The sequence below is a fragment of the Cheilinus undulatus genome, linkage group 7 (assembly GCF_018320785.1).
Source record: "Cheilinus undulatus linkage group 7, ASM1832078v1, whole genome shotgun sequence".
NCBI classification, from domain to species: Eukaryota; Metazoa; Chordata; class Actinopteri; order Labriformes; family Labridae; genus Cheilinus; species Cheilinus undulatus.
The window spans coordinates 13,375,003-13,396,986 of NC_054871.1; the positions used below are offsets into that span (position 1 = coordinate 13,375,003).

At 40.2% G+C, this 21,984-nt stretch overlaps 1 protein-coding gene across 1 annotated transcript in view; it reads left to right on the top strand.

The window, feature by feature from the left end:
* Positions 1–21,984, top strand: part of LOC121512245 (contactin-associated protein-like 4) — a 227,242-nt gene that overhangs the window by 109,132 nt on the left and 96,126 nt on the right. The window contains exons 4-8 of the mRNA XM_041791414.1: positions 3,388–3,535; positions 4,530–4,733; positions 16,529–16,704; positions 17,156–17,302; positions 20,777–21,044. Coding sequence (XP_041647348.1) covers positions 3,388–3,535; positions 4,530–4,733; positions 16,529–16,704; positions 17,156–17,302; positions 20,777–21,044 — 943 coding nt within the window. The remainder of the gene's footprint in view (positions 1–3,387; positions 3,536–4,529; positions 4,734–16,528; positions 16,705–17,155; positions 17,303–20,776; positions 21,045–21,984) is intronic.

The following is a 21,984-nucleotide window of genomic DNA, read 5'->3' on the forward strand; positions in this document are numbered from 1 at the left end:
GCTGAGTGAGTACTGATGAGGCTGTGTGAGTGAAATTGGCTTCCCTGGTGCAGCATAATTGTGATCTCAGCACCGTCTTCAGTGCTTTGAAGGGCTGAGCAGGCTGGGCAGTGGAGCGTTGAGCCCGACAAACGGCTCTGTTTCCTGCTGAGGAGGCTGAGGAGAGGAAGGCATCTCATTTACCTCTGCATGCATGTTTTGAAATGTGAGCCGTCTCTGACAAGACCTCAGTCAAGGAGAGAGAAAGACAGATACGACAAGGAGAGGAAAAGAAGGCCAGTATTAGTAAGGAGTGCAGCAGGAAGTATCCAGTCTCTATATATTATTCTTGACATTTTTTTTAATCTAGTTTATATGTAACCTTGCAAAGCAGATGGATACGCCCATTTCCTTGTTTTTTCACTGGCAAATCCATCTTGCAAAGCTCCCATCTGAACCGTTTGGGCCCAGTTAGAAAGTGACAGGACCAATCAGCTACAAGGGGCAGTACTTTCAGGTGCGGTGGAATCGTGACGCAAACAAGCAGCAGCAAGAGCTGGTGCAGTTATGGAGGAAGACATTAGCGTGGATGCTGCTAAAGCGCCAGTTTTATCAGAACTTGATGACATTTCTTCATTAAAATAGGAACAAAGAACAGCAGTGAGTTGTTTTCTTTTCAAAAACAACAAAAGTCGAGTACTTACATGTCTATAGTCACCGTGTTTCGTGTTATTCCTCAGTAGCTGCGCATGCGCAGCTTGCTAGCAGCTACGTCATGTGCTCCGTTGCTCTGATTGGCCCGTAGAGATGTGACAGACAGAACGTTCACCCAATCATACTCTGAGGATTTTTCAAAGCCTCTGCCTTTTCTCAAACATTTCCTGTTGAAGCTTTCCCAGATGGATGTATGAAACACATCCATCTGACGTGTCAGGCTAGTTTATATGAGTTAAAGAAGAAAAGTTAGTTACAACTGAATTTAGCCTGGTGTTAATTTGCTTTCGTGAGATATACAAATTCTTGACAATGAAAAGAGTTGGTACTTGTGCATGAATTTACTCTTCCTAAGAAAGTGCCACGCCCTTGGATGTTTTACACTTTTATTGATTCTATAAATCTCTCATAGTCAATATGATTTGTTTTTTTGTTTTTTTTTTTTCACAAAAAAACCCTCTTTAATGTCAAAATGAAGACTGATTACTACAAAGTAATAAAAATTAAATAAAAATATGTAATGTAAAACAAGTGGCAGCATAATTCACCCCTTCAAGTCAGTATTTAAATGATGCACCTTTGGCTGCAATCACAGCTCTGAGTCTGTGTTGATAGGTCTCAATCAGACCGACACTGCTTTTTTACTCCACTCTTCTTTGTAAAACTGCTCAAGCTCTGTCAGGTTGCACAGGGATCTGCCGAAAACAGCCCTTTTTAAGTCCAGCCACAAGTTCTCTTTTTGATTGAGGTCTTGGCTTTGACTCGGCCACTCCAGAACATTCACCTTGTTGTCTTTAAATCATTTCTGTGCAGTTTTTGCTGTATGCTTCAGGTTTTTGTCTTGCTGGAAAATAGATCTTCTCCCCAGCCGTAGTTATCTTTCTAAATGAATAACGTTGTCCTCCAGGATTTAAAAGCCTTCCAGGGTCGACTGCCGAGAAGCATCCCCACAGCATGATGCTGCCACCACCATGCGTCACAGTGGGGATATTGTGTTTGTGGTGATGTCCACCAAATATAACATCTCGTCTGATGGCCGAAAAGCCCTTTTTGGTCTTGTATAACTTTCCAGCAGTTAAAGTTGTTCTGTTTACATTACCTTAAGTGGTAGGTGTATTTTATTTTATATATGTTTATCAAACCAGATTACTGTAACGAAGGTCATTATATTATTTCTCATTTGCTTTGAGGTTTGTTTTGATTAGAGTTTCCCGATCTCCCAACTGTGTGTGAAGTGGACAGGGTTTGCTACAAAAGTAAATTTAATCCTTAGGTTTCATTTTCACTTTATTGTTCATCAGGACTGGTACGCCTCGTCGGTGAGTGACTATATGCTAGTATTGCTAGTGTCTCAAACAGGGATTAATGCCACATGAGCAATTGTAAACTTACCTTGGTTAATTCTGGTTTTTGTTTGTGTTTACATTGCAGGTTTACAACCTAACTAAGGTCTAACTACTTTTGTAACCATCAAGCAAATGCGCGGGCGTTTGTTGTATGTGTGTGCAATAAACGTAAAAGGAGAGATCTGAGTTGTATCCGCCGTACCTGTTCTGATAACCCTTCCAGAGGGGAGTTTGTTAAGCTATAGCAGGTAGCTTAGTAAAAGTCTGGACAGGTCTCATCAGACCAAAGAACTTTCTTCCACTTGACCATGGAGTCTCCCATACGGCTTTCACAAACTCTAGCAAAGATTAAATCTGAGTTTTCTTCAACAGTGGCTTTCTCTTTGCCACTCTCTCAGAAAGTTTTGACTGGTGAAGAAACCAGGCAACACATGTATGCACGGTCTCTCCCATCTCAGCTGCTGAAACTTGTAACTCCTTCACAGTAGTCATAGGTGTCTTGGTGGCCTCTGCCACTCCTTCTTGCACAATCACTCAGTTTATGAGGACGACCTGATCTAGGCAGATTTACACATGTGCCATATCCCTTTTATTTCTTGATGATGAATTTAACTGAACTCTGGGATATTCAGTGCCCTGGAATATATTTGTATCCACCCCCTGACTTATACTTTTTAACCACTATTTCTTGGAGTGTTCTTTTGTCTTTATGGTGCAATGGTAGCCAGGAATACTGATTAACTAGAGACTGGACCTTCAGACACAGGTGTCTTTATATTACAGTCAATTGGGACACATTCACTGCATTTAGGTGATCCCCATTTCACTAACTATGAGACTACTAGCACCAGGTGGCTACACCTCTGTTAAATTAGGTCAGTCACTTTAAAGGGAGTGAATGTTTATACAATCAAGTATTTTATTTTACATATTTTAATTTTTTTTCAGATAACTATGTAGAAATCTGTTTTCACTTTGACATTAAAGTGGGTTTTTAATGTATTTATTTTTTGTAAAAAATAAACAAATAAATAATAATATTACTGACCATGTTCAATAAAAGGGTAAAACACCCAAGGGGGTAAGCACTTTTATAGGCACTGTTTATTTTTTTTTTTTTTTTTTTTTTTTTTTTTTTTTTTGATGACTGCAAAACTTCAGCTGCAGATCATTTTATTTGCTGGAAGCTGCTTTATGAACATCAGTGTAGAAAAAAAAAGAGACAACTCTTGTTCTTTTTTGAGAAACTCATTACCCCAAGTGATTAGACTGATCTTCCCTGCTGAGGTAAACATTAAAACTTGGATTTTTGTGGCAACTTCTGATTAGAAATTTTGTTCTGTTTCAGGCTTTTCCAGGTAACAGTAATGCCGACTCTGTGGTTCAGTATAAACTTGAACAGCCTGTGATAGCTCGATACCTGCGCCTGATTCCTCTGGACTGGAACCCCACTGGGAGGATTGGACTCAGACTGGAGATATATGGATGTCGATATAGTGAGTACACACTTGACTTGTTTGAATGAGGGTTAATGTAAATTGATTCAATATTTTTCTGCTCAGGCTCATTTTCATCACTAGATTTTATGCAGTTAGATGATAATGCATGTTTGATATTTTAGAGCATTTCAACAGCGATCAAATCCACTTTGGATTCACAGCATGATTGATTGATGAAACCTTGATGTAAACTTATAGATGGATCAGATGAGATGGAGTGATACTTTTCATTCATGGAGGTATGGTAGAAATGTGAGCTGTTTGCCATTGGGTAAATGTTGGCTATTGCCTGCCTGCTCTAAAAAGGCTTGAAGAGTCGTGACTTCAACAGTGGTGCTGTGATGAATGCCACCTTTGCAATAAGACTGTTTGGGAAATGTCATCCCTGCTGGATATTCCATAGTGTAAGTGGAAGCGTTTAAAAACAGCAGCAACTCAGCCAGGAAGGTCAAAGACCTTTTTTAGAATTAGAAGTACATCCTCAACCTCTGCTTTTACAGGTGCTACTGTATATGAATAAAGTTATAATGATTATTATAACTGTCACAGTCCCTTTTGATTTAATGGTCAGGCAGCAGAATACTTTAGTCCAGATAGTGTATATGTTTGTTTCTTGTAAGTTCCTGGTGTATCAGTTACTGTTACGCATTTTTAAAGATCCATGTATGTCCTGTTGTGTGGCTTTGTTGCCTGAAAAACATGCTTTGAAATATTTTCTCCCTTGCTGTGACTGTTTTCAGCTAACGGCCTCATATCAGTCTTTTCCTGGAGCTCGGAATCACAAAAGCATCCCTGGGGTGAAACTGCTTGTGCAGATTTTTGTACTGATATTGTCTCTTTTTGAACCTTAGTGCTTTAGCCTTTAAGGTATAATTTAACACTGAAGTGTTAACATTTTTTCAATTTGAATAGCTAAATTCTTTGCACCGATTATTTTATTTCCTCAGTTTGTAAAATGAATCTGTTTCTCCTCCTCTGTGTTGTTTTGCAGCCTCTGACGTGGCTAACTTTGATGGCAGCAGCAGCCTGCTCTACAGGCTGAGTGTGAGGCCGAGCTGGACGGAGATGGAGGTCATCTCTCTGAAGTTTAAGACGCTGAGGAATTCTGGGACACTGCTGCATGCAGAGGGACAGAGAGATCACAGCCTCACTCTGGTGCTGGAGAAAGGACGGCTGCTGCTCTACCACCAACAAGGTCAATACTCAATCAATATTTATCATGTTATTCATTATATATGGCATATATCCATAATAACATAAAATACCACACTCAGAAATCAAATTAGTTGGATGCAAACATGTTTTAATGGAGCATAAAAAATGCCTTTACATTAATAATGAGTTTTATATTTGAGTGTTTAATCATAACTATTTCAGAGTGTGCATGTTACACAACTTCAGTATTTTGCATTTGGCAGGTCATCAGTATTTCACAGGATACTGGTGTCAAATTTATTTCAGTTTCATCAAACTTTCATCATGTAAATCCTAAGACATTTTCTTATTTAAAGCCCAAACAGACTTGAAATATATCCAAAATGCATCAGCTGATGCTCCATTAGAGCACTGCTGACATAAGCTTTACAATAGCAATAGAAAAATGTAAATTTAAAGCTTGTGACAAAGATTTTTCTGCAAGGACTGTAAATCTCTATCTGTGCATGTGTTGAGCACCTTTTCCAGTGTCTATTTTTGGTCATAGTGCCTCTGATGGCAAAGGAAATTGTCAGCTGCTTGGTTTTTATTCAATGATCCAACATTAAAGAGTTTACAGGAAGGGAATAAAAGTAGTATAACAGGTATGAGCACTTGAGTACTCATTGATGAATGTCCTTCCTCGAACAGTGCTTCATCACTTTCATACTGTGCACTGTTGTTCTAAGAAACTATCACTACCACATTATTCAAAAGTCATGTAACAGTCAGCCCTGTTAGCATCAGTTAGCATATGTTGTGATGATACCAAGGCAAAGACAGTTAGCAAGCTAGTAGGCCTAGGAAAAATCTAGATTTTGTAGATCTAGAGTTTGAAAGATGAAAGTCAAGATTTTCTCTTGCACCACTGCCACTCAGGCACACTACTTGGAAATGCTTCATTAGAATGAAAACAACATCTGGTGCATTAGTACAACAGCTCCCTTTTTCTGCCTTTCCTGTACACATAGAAATGCATAAACGCATTGAAGAGGTGACTGAGGGGTGTTCCGCTTGGGGCAACTGCAGCTCTGTAGGTAGAGTCAGTCTTCTACATCAGTGTGTCCCAATTTGCCCCCTGCTGTGTATGTGCCGTGTGAATATGTAGGGACGTGTATAAATAGGATTAGCTAATACCAATGTCCTCTCTGTAGCAACCTTCATCATTAGTGTGTGAATGCAGAGTGAAGAAGTAGATGTGACTTGTGCTTGAATTGCCAGACAACTAAAAAACACTATGTAATCTCAAGTGTACTGTACATGAGTTTTAGACTTTTTGGGACAAAAATATAGGCTGAAGTAAGACTCAAAGTGAGGTGAATGAATTTACGTCCATCACAAACTTTGGGTCATACTGAAGATTTTTCTCATTTACAGTCTGCCTTTATCTCTAACCACTTTCAAGCTTCTGCCTTTTGAAATCTTGATATCAAAATTGAATATTTTCTTGAAAAACCTGTGGTGCCCAAAGGGTTAAGCACATGACTGTATATATAGGGGTTTAGATAAGATGGAGAATAAGAGCCTGTTCACAGTCTTTTTTGTGTTGGTAGTCCTCGTCTTTTCAGCTCTCAGCAATGTGAGTTGAAAAACTCAGAAACAGTTGAACTTTTAGAACAGCACTGCGTTCCTCAATGTCACTTCTTTCTCAGTCGCCAGTGAAAATTGTGAATGGTTGAGACTTCAGAGAAACAGATCCAACTTGTCTTCACAAGGTAAAAGTTTCCAGGAATACAGCTGCTGTCATTTAAAAAATATATTACAGATGCTACGAAGAAAAGCAAAAAGTTCACTTTTGTAACCAATAAACGCCGGTAGTGAATGCTCAAAAACTAAAGTTGCCGGCGCCAACTCAGGACTCAGGTCCTTACAGATTTAAAACCTGACCTGGTGTACAACCATGGAGTATTTTAAAGAGAAACGCTGAGCTAACTTAAGTTTTTAGCTCGACAAAAAACAGCTAAAAACTTAAGCATCCTGAGGAGGAGGGAAAGTCTGTGTAGAAAAGTGGCTTAAACTTTTGAAAATTAGACTTTGATATTTTTCTGCCAAGCCTCCAGCTATATCTATCTGTTCATGTATTTTTCACCACACTGAGAATCCGTCTGTCTGACGCTTATAACGCTCTGTTATTACGCTCTCAGCCTCCAGAGAGGCAGCCGTCCTGTCTCCATATTAGGAATTTAATGTCTTGCATGTTTTTGTTCCTTCATTGAAAACTAGGAAGCTTAAAGTTGGTCTCTGTCCATCTGCCGGTTTGTTTGCGTGTTTGTCAGATGTGATTTCTAAGAAACCACTGATCCAATTTTGAGAAAACTCTGGGGATTCCTTCGTATTCCTGCTTCTTCTGATTAGCTCAATACAGAGTTTATTTGTTCATCCATATGTCTCCAGCAATTTATGACAAAACCATACAGACTGAAGAAACTTGGGGGATTGTTGTGGTTAAACATTGCACTCATACAGTTATTACAGGTCAGTATATGAAAACGCATCTTGTTGATCTGTGGTAATGGAGGACTCTTAAGTTTCATCTTCTTCTCTCCATCACTGTACTTCTCTTATTTCCAGTCTTCATCCTCCAGCTTGACCTCATCTCTTGTAGTCTCAGTCTGTTTTAATCAATGATGGATGTTAGGGACACAAGTTAAGGATGAACTCTGCAGAGCACAGCGGGCTAGCACAGCGTTGCATGATCCATGGCCTGCACCTGCAGAGTGGAGCACGGTGGCAGCTGCAGGGAGGAAATGTGGGTTCTTGTTGATGCTGTAGAAAATGAGGTTAAGCTTTAGGTGTTGTCGGGCTGCCAGGCCGTCATATTCCAACCATATGGCAAAGCTCTCATTAAACATGCCATCTGTCTCTGCTCTCCAACCATTCCTTCCCCACCTTCATCAGTCATTTTCTAAATGATTAATGATCACATCTTTGGAATGCGTAACTAGTTTCCAGGAAAAGACCCAAAAAGTTGAACACAAGAATTGGTGATTAAAGAGGAATTTTGAAGCCTTGAGGTTTTCTCAAGAGGTTCTTTTTTGTCTTTTATGCCTTTATTAGGAGGGCAGGAACAAGGATGGAGTGGATAAGTAGGGATGTGACGATATATCCAACCCTTTATCGCTCAGCTCAGTAATAAGAGATGGTCTTTGGGCTCCCAAATTGCTTGTTATACCTTTCAAACAATTAAAACAACTTTAAAAAAATAAGGGAATCTCTGTTAACTTGTCTTTAATTTAGTTTTCATTTGGTCCAGCTAGTACCCCACAAAATTTATTTCTGTAAATAGTAAGTTGCTGTGCCCTTTAAAGGTACCTTTATGACAACATGAGAGGGAAAAGCTGTTAAAGATGCACCACCAGCCTCTTAGCTCATGGCTTTTTTGTTCCTGATCATTTTCACTGCTAGATTCACAGCATTTATGGGTACTAAGCCCCAGTTAGGGAGCCAAGGAAATGATGTTGTTTAAATAACAGCTGGACAAGATTTTAAAAAACCCACATTGTTAATGCATAACATGGGTCTTAGTATCTAAAGTGTGGTCACTTGCTATCTGAACACATTACTAACACAAGTGAGTGAGTGACAACAGCAAAATCAGCCCCATTATGTTGATACCTATTGTAATTTATGACAGCATGTAAGCTATGCAGCGCAGTATTATATTATTTGATATTATCATTATGATATTTCCTCTCTGTTGCCTGGGTTGAGATAGGTGAGGAACAAGGAAAGAGGTAGATGACAATGCACCAGGGGTGTCTGATGCTGATATTTCCTTGATTTTTTTTTTTACTTTCCTTGCTCAATAGCCCTTGATATGTGGTTTTGCAAACTGGAGATACCCTGTATGGACAAAAGTGTTTGGCCACAACTGTCAATTTTTGGATTCAGGTGTTTCAATCAGACCTGCTAATACAGGTGTATAAAATCAAGCACCTAGCCATGCAGTCTCCATTTGCAAACATTTGTCATACTAAATGGGTCGTTCTGAAGAGCTCAGACTTCAAGAGTGGTACTGTGATAGGATGCCATCTTTGCAATAAGACAAAACTACACATCTCAGTTCTGAAGTTCTTAAAGACAGATGGGCAAGTCTGGGTTTGGTGGATGCTTGGATAATGTTACCTGCATGACTGCATTGAGCCAAATGGGAAGTTTGTTGGTGTAGAGATAATGGTATGGAGCTGTTTCTTGTGGAAAGCATTTAAAGAAGAGTGGGGGGCTGGTTGCAACAAGTGGCTAGTCTCATATTTATGCATGCAATTTAATACATTGCCATTACAGTCCCTGTTGTGGTAATGGTAAGGCGCCTGAATACATTTTTCCAAATGCTGTAGTTACCCATTAGAAATGCCCATATCAATGTTCAAAATGTATTATGCTCTGACTTGTGTCAACACAGAGACAAAACTTTTTGGATCAAAGGTGTGTAAGGCCAATACAAAGCACCAGACATCTGTCTGTGTGCATTCAAAATAAACGTAATTAATATTACACTAATAGCAAGAGGATCCTTGCGTGCAGTTTTTAAGGAAACGGTGTAATGCAACATGTTAACCGGACCATAGCCTCCTTGTGAATGGCTGCAGCATGCCTGATTGAAGTTACATCCTTTGTGCCCCATGCTATGCGGACAAAAGTTTTCAGTTTGGTTCTTTGTTTTTCTTTTAATAAACAAATGTTTTCCACTACATCCAAACTCATCATTGGCAGCCATTGCTCACCAGCTTGCAGTACAACAAAACCTCGCCTGTAGCTACCCTAAACTCATGCGGAGGACGGTCTGGAAAAGAGCGAAAATATCTTTTCCTCTAAGAAGAGCTCTCAGTACAGTTCTGTGCAAGAAATACCCAGTTATGATAAAATTGCCACCATAGCGACATCCAGGGTTTGCTTCACTGGCAGCTGCCATTGTTTACTGGCTTGCAGTGCAACTAAACCAATCCCATAGCTACACCCTCATTCTCCTCAGATGGTGCTGGTTGTTCCGTCCTTTCTTAATCTGGAACAAACGTTTAAGATTGGATCTTTGCAGGATAAATCTGCCTGATGACAGACATGGAATCTGGCCAGTCCATAAGCTTTGCAGGGTTAGTACTTTTTGGGATGTTGCTGACATAAGAGATGGCAGGAGAAAAAATGTAAAGTTGGTCAGAATACATCAGGATGGAATCACTGACTAGATGCATTCAGTTTTGATGTCCTTTCTGCCTCCACAATAGCCTTGCTCACCCTTGTCTCCCTGTCTCTGCAGTCCAACAATAAAAACAGAATAATGCTCATTCTCCTGTGTTTTCCACGGGGGTGAAGAACATTAATTCCCTGCTGGTATTGTCTATTTGTCAGCGGTGGAGCTGTGTTATCTGCGAGAGCCATCAGTCTGACATCAGCTTCCTGAGTGACGCCTGTCACATCTCACAGCGAGACCCGCTGAGCTGATTATCAACAAACTGCACAAAGCTTTCTGGGTAGTAGGGGAAAAAAAATAAACACTATTTTTGGATGGATGCAGAGATAAGATTGAGATGTGATAATGCAGTAAAACAGCCAATACAGCACAAATAAAAACATCTTCTGGCTCAATCACAGCACTGTCACTGCATGTTTCTCTCTCTGGCTTGCTCTGTTTGGCTGCCCTCTTACCCTTTCTTCTCCTGCCTGGTTGATTTTCTTCTCTACGTCTCCTTCCTCTACTCTATTGTTATTTATTGCGGCGTTCTCGTCGCCCCACTTCTGCCCCTGCTAGATCTTTTTCCAGAGGTGATTATCTGCCTTTTTCAGTCGCATGTTCTTTGTTTTTTCCCTCATCTTTTTCTGTCTGTCTTTCACACTTCCCCCTCCCCTCTCCCTCCCCCTGATGCTCCCAGGAGCTTGCAGTCGGCAGACAGTGTAATTTAGATCAATAGCTTGGAGCATCCACCCTGAGCCAAGGCATGCTCCTCCACAGTCAGCTGTTGGCTCAAGAGAAGAAAAGAAAAGTTCAGACTCAGAAATAAAAAGCTGGAGATTTAGATCAACTATCTTCACAGCTGCAGACTGAGAGCCGTTCTCTGAGGCTCTTCATACTTATCGCTCCCGTTTTGGATCCCCGTCGTCTCTTTAGTGCTGATACATGTCGCATCAGGAGGAGGATACAAGCTGGCTGAGACACAGGAGAGTTAATGATGGCTAACACTGGGCATCGGGGATATGTACGGCTTATAAAACACACAAGAACAAGCCAGAGCAGATGTATTTTTGTTAGACACACTGTTACAGCCATTAGCATAAATTAATGATGAATGAAAACAGAAAGACAGACAGACTGGCAAACAAACAGATAAACATTCAGACAACCATGCTATCCGCCCGTGGCTGTCCAAGCAGTTGAAATAAATTGGCTGGCTCATTAAGATTTATGCCAGCTATCCGAAACCATCTCATTTCCTCTCTGCTTTACATTTATCAAAATGTCAGCTCGCTATAATGTAGCTCACTGCTTCATAATTCAGCTCAATTCTGAACCGTCCACGGGAGGCTGTAATACACAGCAGTAAACACACAGAGGGCGAGTGTGTGCCGCTCCAGTGCGTCCTGGACGAATGGTGTTAAGTATCGCTGACTAAATCAGGATGGCTGCAGAGAGGCATGCAGGGCAACGCTGCATGTTAAGTTAAAGCCTGTCATTTCTCTGAAGACTTCATAGTAAGGACATGCTGTTAGAGCTTAAACATATAATAGTGCAGATTTTAACAGCAGCGTGCCGAGAAACAAGCATGTTTCTGCGGAGCGATGTGAGAAAGAACCGGATTGCTCTGAATAGGGTGTGAGAAAAGACAATACAAGACAATAAACTGTGATGATTAATGTTGAATTTTTCCTCAGTGATTTACACTCAAGCCTCCAGGAGTTTGTGTTGTAAACAGCCTCAGAAGAGTTTCAGTCAGCAGCCTGAATCTGCAAAGATACTCCTGGGACTCTTAATGTAACACTCTGCTCTGCTGTATAACAAGTTGCTCATCACCATCCCTGAAGCAGAAATACAGTTTGTATCTCAAAATTAAAAGATGATGAGATGCACACAAAGTCAAGAGGGAAATATAAACGATTGGCCCCTCTGCCTTCCTTCGACAAAGCACTGAGAGAAAAAGAGAAAAATGCATTTTTAGACCCTGTTTACTGTACTTGGCCACAATTTCAGAAAAAAAAATCTTTTACTGCATTTTGACTGTTTTCATGTCAACAGTATTTTTGAGCCTGGAAAGCAAAGTTTTGAAACCCGTTCCGAGGGACGGGAATCTGAAAGGATGCAGCTCTGCAACTGTTTCCTTTGCATGTGATTTTCATTATATGTACAACAGTATTCAGTCAGCAAAAGAGACTCTAATGGCATTGCATTCAAATTTACTGTGCTTAACAAATTTATTAGACCACCACCCAAAGTAAGATTTTTGCCACAGCTGTGTCATGAATTGCTTTAATGCGGACTCTTTCGTTTTCAGTGAGCTCTCCACATTTTACCATTTTGAACAGGAATGAGGAATTTCAAACTGAATTCACTTTTTTGTACCCAAATTTGAGCCGGCTCGCTGGGCTTCTCTGAGAAGTAAGACATGAATCAAGCATAACATTCAACCACTAAAACTCATTTTTCTGTTCAGAATGCAAATAAATAACTATAATTTAATCAAGAAATAATAATGTGCTTTACTGTTTTTTCTGTTTTTTTGTAAATCAGTAAATTTGAAAATTCATGGATAACAATAATAATTATATTTTAGCATTAAAAATATCATTTGGGTTAAAGAGCTTCTACATACTGGTGTATTAACCATTGCAGAAACATAAAAAATGATTTTGGTAATTACCAATGCTGTTAATTTAGGGCATCTGTGGCATAAACTTTACTTTGAGTGGTGGTCTAATAAATTTGTTAAGCACTGTATGTACTTTAATAGGGAGTTGCAGCTGTAACAGTCTCCACTCTTCTTGGAAGGCATTCCACAAGATTTTGGAGGGTTTCTGTGGGAATTTGTGCCCATTGATTCTGTGGAGCATTTATGAGGTTGGACAGTAAGCCTGGCTCTCAATCTCTGTTCCAGTTCATCCCAAAGGTGATGTGGCTGAGGTCAGGGCTCTGTGAGGGCCAGTCAATTTCTTCTATAGTTAACTCATCAGACCATGTCTTTGTAGTCCTTGGTTTGTGCACTGAGACACAGTCATGTTAGAATAGAAAACGGCTTCCCCAAACTGTTGCCACAAAGTTGGAAGCATAGCATTGTCCAGAGTGTGTATGGTGTTAAAGTAATAAGATTGGCCTTCACTGGAGATAGGGGGCAGTCAGGCTCATGGTGACTTTGACCCTGCTCAATGATTTTGTGTGGTCTTCCACTCCATCGCTAAGCTGCTGTTTTTCCTCGACTCTTCCACTTTCTGATGATATCACTTACAGTTGACTGTGGAATATCCAGCAGGGATCAAATTTCATGAACCGTACCACGCTTGAAGTCACTGAGCACTTCAGAACGACTCATTTGGTATCACAAATGTTTGCAACGGGAGACTGCGTGGCTAGGTGTTTGATTTTAAACAACTGTGGCAATGGATCTGATTGAAACACCAAAATTCAATAATTAACAGGTGTGGTCAAGGCTGGACTGGTAATCTGGCAGGTACCTACCCATTCACACCCCTTCAGTCACACATTCATTCTCTGATAGCAGAGGTTGCTATGGAGAAGTAGCCATCAGTATTAGCTAATCTCATTCATATGCATCCATACCCATTTAGATGCCACTGCAGCAGCAGTGGGAGCAAATTGAGGTTAAGTGTCTTGCCCAAGGACACACCGACATATGATTGCTGGAGCTGGGGATCTGATTACGAGACAACCGACTCTACCTACTGAGCCACAGTCACCCCAACTAACTTCTTACATACTTCTACGACAATAAAGGTATTGTCTCTACCGCATTATCAGTTAACATCAAGAGAGTCACTGAAAACAGAATGAATATATGACATTTTATTTGTCTATGGCATTTATGTCTTAGCTTTTTAACAGTCTGAGGGAACCATTAGGTAGACCTATTACACGGAAGACAAACCAGGCATAAAGGGCCATTTTCTTTGTCGATATTTGTCACATCCGTCTAGGCAACAGTGCACAGATTTTAATTGGAAAGGGCAAAACCTTTCAAAAAAATCATGAAGGGTGAGTGGACAAATGTTCTGTCTGTCTCATTCATTCCAGTCCAACCAGTGGGATAAAACGTGACGACTTGCAGCTGCAATCGTTGTTCACTCTCAGTAGAGCCAGTCGGTAATTTAAACTTATGTAGAAGCAGAAGAAGAAGAGCATAAACATCTTTTGACTTTATTTACAGTGTTGATTTTTGTTCTATGATTTGTAAGGTATCGTTTGCTGAACTTTTTATTGAGCTATGCATTTACAGAGTTTAATCATCAGAACACCATCAGCAGGAGCTGGTATGTCTTGGTGGGCAAAGTTTGAACTGTTGACTGCTATCAACACTGAAAGTTTGACATTTTTATATCAAATCCTGCACAAATGTTTATTTTCATTGTAGGACAAAACTACAGATCTACTTCAAAGCACTCATGGACTCAAAGAGGGGGCTGGAGATCCCCCCTACCCCCTCCTTGGGGGTCATGATAAAGAGTGCTCTATATATTTCTATTAATGGATCTTTTTAAGTTACAGTAGTTAGAATTTAAATTAAATTAATGACCATAGTTTTATGTACACTATTTTCTATTAACTGACCATAAGGATGCAAATAAAACCTCATTAAATTGAATCGACAGAAATAGACCTGACACAGCAGCCACATTTTAGCCATAAATATTTCTCTGCTGTTCCTTCTCTCTTCAGTTTGTTTAATTATGATAAATTCAGTCCCCAACCATGACTAAAGCTGAGAATTGGTTCCAGGGAAGTAAATTATAAATTTCTTAAGATGAGGCTGTTTTTTTTTAATCGTAGCACTGAATGACGCCGAAGCGCTGAAACAATTATAACTGTCTGTCTCCAGATAAGACCTGTCATTGTCGTCCTTCATAAACAGATTTAGAGCTGGAGCTGAGAGCCGTAATGGAGGAGCAGACAGAGAATGATAAGGTGATATTGCCCCAGGGAGCCGTCTGCAACAGTAGACTCCTGAAGAGTGGGAAGTAAAATATTCAGCGAGACTCCACAGCTGGTCGACAGGAACGTTCAATATTAGTCTGCTCAGAAAGGATAGATGGAGTAATTATTACCTCACAGCGTCCTCGCAGACATTCAGGGACAGAGAATGAAGGAAATTCAGAGCGACAGAGAGTAAGAAAGACACAGAGACTTTTATGAATGAAAGTTAAGTGCTCAGTAATTGTTTGCCTTTGGACTTTTTGTATTGATCGGTCCTTTCTTTTTCCTCTTACTCAAGCTGTAACCAAATATGTCACTGCTTGAAAAGTAATATGAAAAAAGTAATATGATAAAGATATTTTAGGGCACAATGTTATCAACATTATGTCTTTGGATGTGGAGCTTGAAATTGCAGGTGATATATTGTAGCAAAAAAAAAAAAACACAAGGAGAAATGTTTTTTTTTTTTATTACAAGGTGCACTTTTGATGCCTCTGTTTTGGCATTGGAAATCTGTTTTGCTTCTTTCTCTTCCTCACATTATTTTATTAAATCACCTTCAAAAATAAGTTGTCATTATTTATTTTCACTAGCAATCTGGTTCTTTAACAGCTGGTTTGTGCATGGAAACTTTAAGGAGTTCTAAAAATTCACAAACCAAACAATGGCAATAGTTGACGTTTAAGAGGAGAGGATGCACAACAGTGACTTGAAATACAGGGGAAACTTGATGAGAGTTTTTTTGCAGGAAGTGAATGTGTGTCAGCAAGCAGGAGAGAAAGAAAGAGGTAGAGCAAGCTGATGCTGTGCACTTATTAATTGCTCACATTTTGCACCGTTCTCCAAATCTTGATTTACTAAATGTGTGATGCCCAGTTGAAGTTAAAGTCTGGCCAACAATTTACGTTCATTACCTTGATCATATTCATCATATAAGCACCAACCTGATGTGCAGAGAGAGTGATAAAAAGCACTCAAATTGAGGCCCCTCACATATGATGAGGGACTACACACTGCGTTTAGGGAGGTGTGGGCCTGACTCCACACTACATGTTTCCACTGCTCCACAGTCCAGTGTCATTGTGCTTTCCACCACTTTCTGTAACACTTGGCACTTGAATCTGTGATGTGAGGCTTGCATGCAGCTGCTCCCACCACACAGTTTTTGTGTTTACATTAATGCCAGTGGAAGTCATCCCAAGTTAAAAAGTTTTTATGAAGGAGCTGTAGTTTGTGCTCTTTGTTGCTGAATAGTTGTTTCCACCTTCCTGTTTGTGCACAGAACAAAAAATTGCCACAGCATGCTCATTAGCAACCTTAGAGGTGTTGTTTGGTGTATTTCTGAACTTTGGAGAGAGTCAGACCAGCTGTTTCCTCCTCCATACAGTCTCCATGCCAACATCCTGCTGGCTTCATACTTACAGTTGACATCCTGGTTTCTTTGTTGAAGTGTTTTCTACACATTAATAGTTAATGATTGTTTAATCAGCAGGCTCACTTTGCATTAAAAAAAGTTGATGCCAACTAGAAGTTCATCACTGAGAAAGTAGACCTTACTAGGCCGCTGTTATCAAAGTTTGATTTGAAACTGAAAAAAGTATAAACTACGCAGACAAACATTAGATGTCCCAATTATTTATTTGATTTATTCTCTCTTTTGGCTTCAGGTGTGAGTTCCTCCTCCAGCGGTCAGCTCCTCGTCGCACTTGGAAGTCTCCTCGATGACCAGCACTGGCATTATGTAAAGCTGGAGCGGCTCAATGCTCACCTCAACCTCACCGTGGATAAAACCACTCGGCAGGTTCACATCCCAGCAGAGCTCAGCAGCTGGGACATCCACCAGGTGAGAGAAAACCCACAGCATGAAGAGAACAGAGAAAGACCGGCTTTTAAAAGTCCTCCTCCTTTTTATTAAAGGACATTGTTAGTGTCAAACATGAACCGCCTGACTGGTCACTTATCAAACCTCCTGTAACATTGCTGAGTCCTCCAGCTGCTAACAGTTTGTTTACTGGGCTGAAGTTTCCCATTTGTAACTTACTGATAGGTTCCCAAACACTGTTCTCATTACTGGCTTTAATGAGCTTTCTACTCACCAAATAAACCTTACACCAGGCTCCAGCCTCCCAGCTCTCATGGCCTGTAGAAAGCTAAGAAATATAGCCTGTAATGCCTTAAAGGCACAAGATCACCAGAGCTGCTGTGAATGACAAAAAAAGAAACTTTTATTGTGACCTGGGAAGCCTTACGGGGGTCACTACTTTCTTTTCATATATGTGTTTTTTGTCGTGCAGCTCAGTCTTGGAGCAGTCCAGGGTCACGGTCTGCAGAAACCCATCCTGTCAAACAGAAACTTCTATGGCTGTCTGGAAAATCTTCTTTACAACGACCTCAACCTGATAGAGTTGGCTAAAAAGAACAACCACCAGGTCTCTAAGATGGTGAGTTACTGATTGTGAGCATGTTATTATCTGTATTAATCAAATGTGCAATGACTGATCGCATGTTGTTCAACAAAATGGTCACATACAACTGCAAGCATCACAGCAAACCTGCAAAATACCTTCAGTTTTCCCAAGGAAACCATTTGCATTATCATAACGTAAACTCAGAATTCACTCCATTGGGTATACCTGCGCAAATATCTAATCACCCAATCACAGGGAGCAGCAAGGTGTGGTCAAAAAGATATTCTGACATTCAAGCTAAGCATCAGAAAGGGAAAATTCTCACTGTACCATTTGAATTTTGTAGTCATAGTCAGGGCTGCGATTAAGGGGGGGACAAAGGGGAGAGCTTTCTGGGGCCCATCTAAACTGGGGGTCCATGGAGATCAGCAAAATCATCGTCAATTATAAAATTAAGCTGTTATGACCATATTTTATTTTCTTTAACCTGAATAATAACCACTCTCGTTTCAAGGCAAGAAATCATTTTCTCATTTATTCATGCCATAGTATAAGGCCTTCCTCAAAATGTAAAATCGTTTTTTTTTTAAACATAGTTCAAATGGGATAACAGAGGCAAAAAATAGATGGATAGTGACAACAAAGGGCAGACAAGGTGGTAAATAGGGGTAACAAATGGCAAAAATGGATCTTAAGTTGCAAATCAGGGTAGTGACGATGGTAAAAAAGGATCTTAAGAGGTGAGAATGGGTCAACAAGGGACAACAGGCAGCAAGGGGTACAAATTGGTTAAAAATGTCAATGAAGGACAGAAAAGGTGGTAAGCAGTGGTTGTAAGTGGCAAAATAGGATTTAAAATGTTAAAAAGGGGAGAGAAGGTGGAAAAATAGGAGTACAAAGTGGCTAAAATGGGTGAATAGTGCCAAAAACACATTAAAGATAGTAAATAGGTTAACAGAGGCCAAAAAAAAAGGTAGAAAATGGCAAAATGGGTAAAAAATGTCAAAAAACAGGGAAGGCGAGTTGTGAAAAGGGATTACAAGTTGCAAAAACTGATTTAACAAGGCAGAAAAGGGGAGAGAAGATGTTGAAATAGGATTTAAAGAGGTGAAATCGGGTCAGCAGGGGCAAAACAGGGCAGAAAGTGGCACAAATTGGTCAAAAATAAGGACAGAAAAGGTGGTAATCAGTGTTTACAAGTGGCAAAAATGGATTTAGAATGGCAAAATTGGGCAGAAGAGGTGGTGGAATAAAAGTTTGCAAAATGTGCATAGTGCCAAAACTGGATAAAGAAGCAGAAATAGGTTAAAAGTGGCAAAAAACTAGGCAGAAAGTGGCAAAATTGATTAAAAGCAGCAAAAACAGGCAATTAAAAAAACAGTGTACAAAATGGATGAAAAGTGACACCAAGATTAGCACCAATACTACTGCTCCAACACACACACTATAATACTATCAGTAAATCACAACTGGGGAGGGCCCATGTTCTGGGTTTGTCAGGGGTCCAGTGGAATCTGTAGGCAGGCCAGGTCATAGTTAGGGCCCGTAATCTGAAACTTAATCGCAATCTGATAACATCACTAACAGAAGAGGCATACAAAGTAAAGCCAGGTGTACACTGTGTGATTTTCAGGTGAAGTAGACACAAGTTTGGAAGTCAGGCCGACTTTCAGCCTGATTGTGTTCTTTGTTGTGCAGTTGGAGACAGGATGACCAACCACTGCTGATTTCTGGCATGTTTAATATTTTAGCACACACCCCAACAGTGAGGGCGTTACCACTAGAAAAACAGTCTACTTTGGGGCATATTTCCTTTGTAAACTTGGGCATCGTTAACATGAAAACAGCAGGATCACCTGCAGATCTCCAGCTGACACAGAATATTTTTTAATATTGAGCTGCTTGTTGTGTTTGCTGGTGATGCTTTTAGTGGGGAGAACTACTTTGGGCTGTTTGTAGTTATTTTGAGTATGAAGAGAAGACAACAGATCTGACTTTAACCTCAGTGTGTGACTTTTAAAGGAAGCAATCCACCAGAACTATGGCCTAAGACTTGGAGGTGCTGTAGCTCATCTCTGCAAACCATCACTTTTTGTTTTGCAAAAAAGTAATCTGAGTACTCAAACTGATTCCAGCAATGTGACTCATAGTCGGGGCAGTTGTAAATACAGATGAATATCTGCCCTAATGTTAATCACACAGACTTTCTGACTTTATACCATCAAGTGCAGTTCATTCTGTGTCGTCCATTTCCTAATGTCAGCAAGGATAAATCAAGCCTTTAATTTTTGTAATTAATTATTTTGTTTATCCAGGAACCACAGAAGTACAGGAGTGAAATATCTAAAACCATTAAAATAATTAATTGGAGGAGTTGCAAAGCAGAAAGAAAAGCTTTAAGTAGAGTTTAAAATGTCACTAGTGGGTAGGCAGTGGGAAAGAGGTAATTTTTTAGCTTAAATTCAAAGGTGGTCAAAATTCTAACATCATCTAAGAGATTATTCAAGGTTGAGGCTGCGAGATAAAGAGGAATTTTAACGGCACTTTCTGTGCTCTTCCTCACTTTTATCTCCTCTGCTCTTCTCTGCATTAATGTCACTATTATGCTAACGGTCACTCTTGTGATTATTATCACTATTATCATTATTTTCACCATTATCTTTGCTTTAATGCCCGTCATCACCATCTTTATCATCATCACCATCGCCACTAGCATCACCATAATCTCCTTCATTACCATCATGAGTGTCATCACACACATTTTGGAGTCACATAGCCCAAAGCAGGAAAAAATACTAAATAGTAGAAGTGCAGACTTTGATAAATAAATGAATAAGAGGTGGAGGAAAGAAGGTGGAGAATGGAAATGAGTGGACGTGAAAAAAAGAAGGAGGCCGAAAGGAACACTCTGTTATGCATGATTGCCATCACAGAAAACTTTATGTGATGTGATTTTTATTTTGCATGATAATAGGAGTGTACAATTTGTGCCTCACTTTGTGCTGTGTAGGAGATAACCTTGAATACATTACAAAATGCTAACCGTATCATATGTACCCATTATGCTAAGCACCTTGTTTAACTCCAAAGGTTATTTGGGTTTTTTGATGCGGTACAGAACTTTCAGTCAGACTTTAAAACTTTGGATCCACCTTTCTGGAAACAATCTTTATCTATTATTCATAGTAGATCTGCATGGTAACATTTAAGTGTCCTGCATCGTTCAGAATGTATTGCTGCCATGCTGATGATTAGTGAGACAAATAATGAATAATAGGTGTTAATGCTGTGTGACCCTGATGCCTCAGGTTGTCTGTCTTATTTAAGCCTCTCAGCGTTTATCAGTATGGTAATATGGTAGGTGTCCTTTTTCAGAGAGCTGCTGATGGGACCTCTGTGACATCGAGTCAAACTGAGTCAGCCTCCGCACACCATGAATATTCATCTTTTATTATCTCTTTCATAATCATTTCTCTCTCCCTCTCTCTCTCTCTCTGTCTCACTCAGGGCAACGTGACCTTTTCCTGCTCCGAGCCCGTTTCGGTCGCTGTGACGTTCCCCTACTCCCAGAGCTTCTTGCAGCTGCCTGGACTGTGGTCGTGGTCGTCAGGGGTTATTTCTGTGGCACTGCAGTTCAGGACGTGGAACAAGGCGGGGCTTCTGTTGACCTTTGTGCTCCCGCTCCAGGAGGGCATGGTGTGGATGTACCTCAGCGAAGCCAGGCTCCGCCTACAGGTCAGCAGAACTGGACGGGCACAGCTGGAGCTCAGCGCAGGTCAGTTCAGTATTTTATATTGTACATTTTTTACTTTTCTTACTTCGCAAGGACAAATATAATAACCAAGTAGCAACCTCTGGGGTTAAAAAAATAGAGCCGAAGTAGAACAGCAGAAAAGAGATAGCTAGTGGCCATAGAGAAGTTGAAACAGATTTATTAGAATACCTTGAGATGTAGTTGAAAGCTCCAGTAAGAATTTATCAGCAGTAATTAGGATACCTTGGAATAAGCAAAATGTTGATTTGGCGAAACAATTTTCAAGGCACTTCTTTATACTTGAATAATTTATGAACTTTAACAGTATATACTCAATATGGACAAAAGTATTTGGCCACACCTGTTACTTATTGAATTCAGGTGTTTCAATCAGACCCGTTCCCACAGGTGTATAAAATTAAGCGCCTAGCGATGCTCTCTCCATTTGCGTTACAAACATTTGTGATACAAAATGGGTCGTTCTGGGCAGCTCAGTGACGTAAAGCGTGGTACTGTGATGGATGCCACCTTTGCAATAAGACTGTTGGTGAAATTTCATCCTTTCCGGATTTTACAACTATAAGTGATATTATTAGAAAGTTTAAGTGTCTAGGAATAACAGCAACTGAGCCACATAGTGGAGGAAAAATCACAGAGTAGGGTTGATGACTGCTAAGGTGTATGGTGCATAAAAGTTGCCAAAGTTCTGTTGATTCTGTAGCTTCCACTGGCATCAATGTAAGCACAAAAGCTATGCAGCTGGAGCTTTATGGAAATGGTTTCACGGCCTCACAGCTGCATGCAAGCCTTACATCACCAAGTCCAATGCAAAGCATCGGATGGAGTGGTGTAATGTGCACACTGACACTGGACTGTGGAGCAGTGGAAACATGTTCTGAGGAGTGATGAATCATGCTTCTCTGTTTGGCATTCAGATGGATGAATCTAGGTTTGCTGGATG